Here is a 3,559-nt window from a genome sequence, read left to right as displayed (position 1 = left end):
AACAACTTATAACTACTGTTACAATCTTATGGTTCACCAGAACACAAAGCAATTTGCTGTAGTGCTAATCAGGCATTTCACATTTTACCTTGTCTTGGCACTGTCCTTACAGCTGTACTGGCAAAATGGCCATCCTTGGCATGATTCTCCCATCAGAAGCTTCTCTTACCACCAGCTAACTCCAACCCTTTGAGACATAAAGCCTCTGAACCTTTTTAACTCACAAGATTGCTTTCAATCCTGAACATGCCCATCTCAGCACATTCTTTAACCTAAGATTTTTTTTTAAGGGTAAGCATAGAAGAGAAGGAGGTTGCCACTTGGAAAAAGTCCCTACCTCTTGCCAAATCATATAATGTGGCCTGGAGAGTTGTAGTTGAGGGGGACTCAGTCTAAAGCTGATTTCTCTTTGAAAATGTCCACTGAGGCTTTCCGACAACGCCGAGCCTAGGCCAACAGAACCGGGGAATAATAGCTTCAGCTTTAGTAGCGCCTCGCGTTGTGTGCTCAGGCCCAGCTTATGGACCCATGGGCCTCTCACCGGACTGGGGGGATCGGGGCGTCTCCACTGGGACCACTATCATGGCTGTGCAGTTTGATGGGGGCGTGGTCCTCGGAGCCGACTCCAGGACAAGCACTGGGTCCTACATTGCCAACCGAGTTACAGACAAGTTGACCCCTATCCATGACCGGATCTTCTGCTGCCGCTCGGGTTCTGCAGCTGACACCCAGGCCGTGGCCGATGCGGTCACATATCAGCTCAGTTTCCACAGCATTGAACTGAATGAACCTCCCCTGGTCCACACAGCTGCTAACCTCTTCAAAGAGATGTGTTATCGGTACCGAGAGGATCTCATGGCTGGGATCATCGTCGCTGGCTGGGATCCCTATGAGGGGGGGGCAGGTATACTCAGTACCCATGGGAGGTATGATGGTTCGGCAGCCTTTTTCCATTGGGGGTTCAGGTAGCTCCTACATCTATGGCTATGTTGATGCCTCCTATCAAGAGGGTATGAATGAAAAGCAGTGTCTTCAGTTCACTGCCAATGCTCTTGCTTTGGCCATGGAGCGAGATGGCTCAAGTGGTGGTGTAATCCGGTTGGCAGCAATTACTGAGAAAGGAGTGGAACGGCAGGTGCTTATGGGGGACCAGCTTCCCCGATTCCCTGTTACCACCTATCCTTCTGCTTGAGATCTACTACCTCCTCCCTGTTCTCTCTGTACTACCCCCTCCCCCTAGTGATAAGCCATCCTCAAATATACCCAAGTTCAATAAACTGGGGGTCAAGGGGAAAAAAAAATGTCCACTGAGTCATCGGTTTCTCGAGTTCCACAGGCAATAAGGGGTCTCTTAATCACCTAAAAGTGTGAACCCTGTTACTCTGAGTCATACAGGCCCCAAAGCTCCCATATTGCTGAGCAGAAGAAGGAAAAGTACCTCTGAGCATGCTCATGGAGGGGAATGGCCCCTGCTACCCTCATCCTTGAAATGATTATTGGTCCTTTCATTACTTCAGAGGCTATGGTCTCCTTAGCCTCATTCCTAACCATTTCATTAGCAAATATAGCCAACCAAAGCTTAAGGGGGCTTTGAGATGCACACACTTACCTTTGAGCTTAACTGAAATTAATTAAGAGTACATCTTACGTTGCCAGTTTTTTGTTGGTGAATGTTTGGGGCTTCCTATATTTCCAATTTTCTTCTTGTTCTTCACCCCAGGAATCCCAGGGCCATGCTCTTTATCTTCTCTATCCTCTGTTGCACAGAAAACTTTTTGTACTGCATTCATCAATTCATGCTAAAGCCTTGGCTGAGGGTACTCTGCTTTGGGCCATTAGTGACTGGCTGATGCACCAACCTGGTATCCAAGCCTGGTTTTTCTTGATAACCTTGTTTAGGAGAAGCCACAGTTGCCATTTTTGGTCATTCTCCATGGGCTTACTCTTTGTCTTCCATTACTTTGCAAGGCCTGGGGAGGCCCAGTTCCCAGAAATCACCAGCTGGGTGGTAAAGCTTGAGATTCTGGGATGAGCCAAGAAATTATCTGTCACAAAAGAAAGAATGAGCTTCAACTGAATGCTAACATCAGTTTCCCTAGTTTCATTGAAGAGTGTTTTCTTTGCAAACCTACCCCCAACAGTGCAGGCAAAAAGACAAGTATCTGGAATGAAGCAAAGAATTCTTGAAGATGTAAACAGCATTTATAATTATGCTTTACTTTGTGCCCTTGGACCTTGAGGGATCCTCAGATTGTCATCATTTAATGGATACCCAGACAATGTGGGTAGGATCCAGCAGCTGCTCTGTGGGGGGAAATGAGAGAGAAGCCACACAGGAATGCAAAAAAGTCTGCCTAGAATTTCAATCCTTCTGGAATTGGGGAAAGTGGCAAACCATTCTTCCATTTGGTTATCAACACTGAAGTCCAGGCCTGCTATTCTTGTGACTGCTCTGGGGTCAGGACTTCCACAGATTAAATTCTTATGATTACTGCTTAATATTCATGGAACATTCTCTGGGTGCATGACCCTTTGGAGTTTTCACAGGACATAGAAAATATGCATTTCTTCTCCTCCAACAAACATGCATTCCTTTACTCTAATCTTGGAGAGATAAGATGGAAAAACCTATAGCCCAGAATAGCAATTGTATTTACATTGGTGGAGAATAGAGCAGGAAGGGAAGCTTTGAAGAAAATGGGTCCTGATGTATACTACTGGGACGCTTAAGCCATTCATTCATCAGATTTAAATTGTTTTAAAGCTATTTTTATTTTATGTCTGTGGGAGATACAAAAGTTATACAATTTGTTGTTGCTGAGTGATTTTAGTTGTGTCTGTCTGAGACCCCATCTGGAATTTCCTTAGCAAAGATACTAGAGTGATTTGCCATTTCCTTCTCCAGCTCATGTTTTTTTTGCTTTTTTTGGAGGGGGGGAAGTTGGGGAAAATGGGGTTAAGTGACTTGCCCAAGGTCTAGTAAATGTTAAGTGTCTGAACTCAGGTCCTCCTGACTCCAGGGCCCATGCTCTATTCTTTTTTTTTTTTTAATTTTTTGGTCTTTATTAATTCTTTTGTTTACTTTTAGTTTACAAGATTCAGTTCCACAATTCCTTGAGTTCCAAATTTTCTCTTCCTCCCTCCCCTCTCCCTCCCCATGGTGGCATACAATCAAGTATAGGATCTGTAAATACTTTCACATTAGACATTAGTCAGGTTATAAAGAAGGATTGTATCAGATGGAATGAACAATGGGAAAGAGGAAACCAAACCAAGCAAGAAAAAGAAAAAGATCAGGTAGTTTGCTTCAATCTGGATACAAACTCAGTTCTTTCTTTGGATGTAGACATCTCTCTCCATCATGAGTCTTTTGGGGTTGACTTATAACCCTGCATTGCTGAGAGGAGTCCAGTCTATCAAAGTTGGTCATCACACATATGTTGTGTCTCTAATTGTATACACATTTCATCTGGTTCTACTCTTCTCACTCAGCATCAGTTTGTATAAGCCTCTCCAGGTAAATATGAAGACCTTCTGCTCCTCATTTCTTACAGCACAG

General features: G+C 44.3%; 1 protein-coding gene across 1 annotated transcript; it reads left to right on the top strand.

Annotated features, from left to right (window-relative positions):
• Positions 1-423: 423 nt before the first annotated feature.
• Positions 424-1,301, top strand: LOC138164675 (proteasome subunit beta type-6-like). The gene is given in 2 exon segments (XM_069092620.1): positions 424-894; positions 896-1,301. Coding segments are annotated over 2 exon segments (663 nt in total). The 5' UTR covers positions 424-528; the 3' UTR covers positions 1,193-1,301.
• Positions 1,302-3,559: the final 2,258 nt, after the last annotated feature.

This window comes from Petaurus breviceps, unplaced genomic scaffold (assembly GCF_028583685.1).
Source record: "Petaurus breviceps papuanus isolate PSGF00001 unplaced genomic scaffold, PetGlider_PUasm1.0 126, whole genome shotgun sequence".
Taxonomy (NCBI): domain Eukaryota; kingdom Metazoa; phylum Chordata; class Mammalia; order Diprotodontia; family Petauridae; genus Petaurus; species Petaurus breviceps.
The sequence above is the reverse complement of the archived record's forward strand: the minus strand, read 5'-3'. Positions and strand labels throughout refer to the sequence as shown.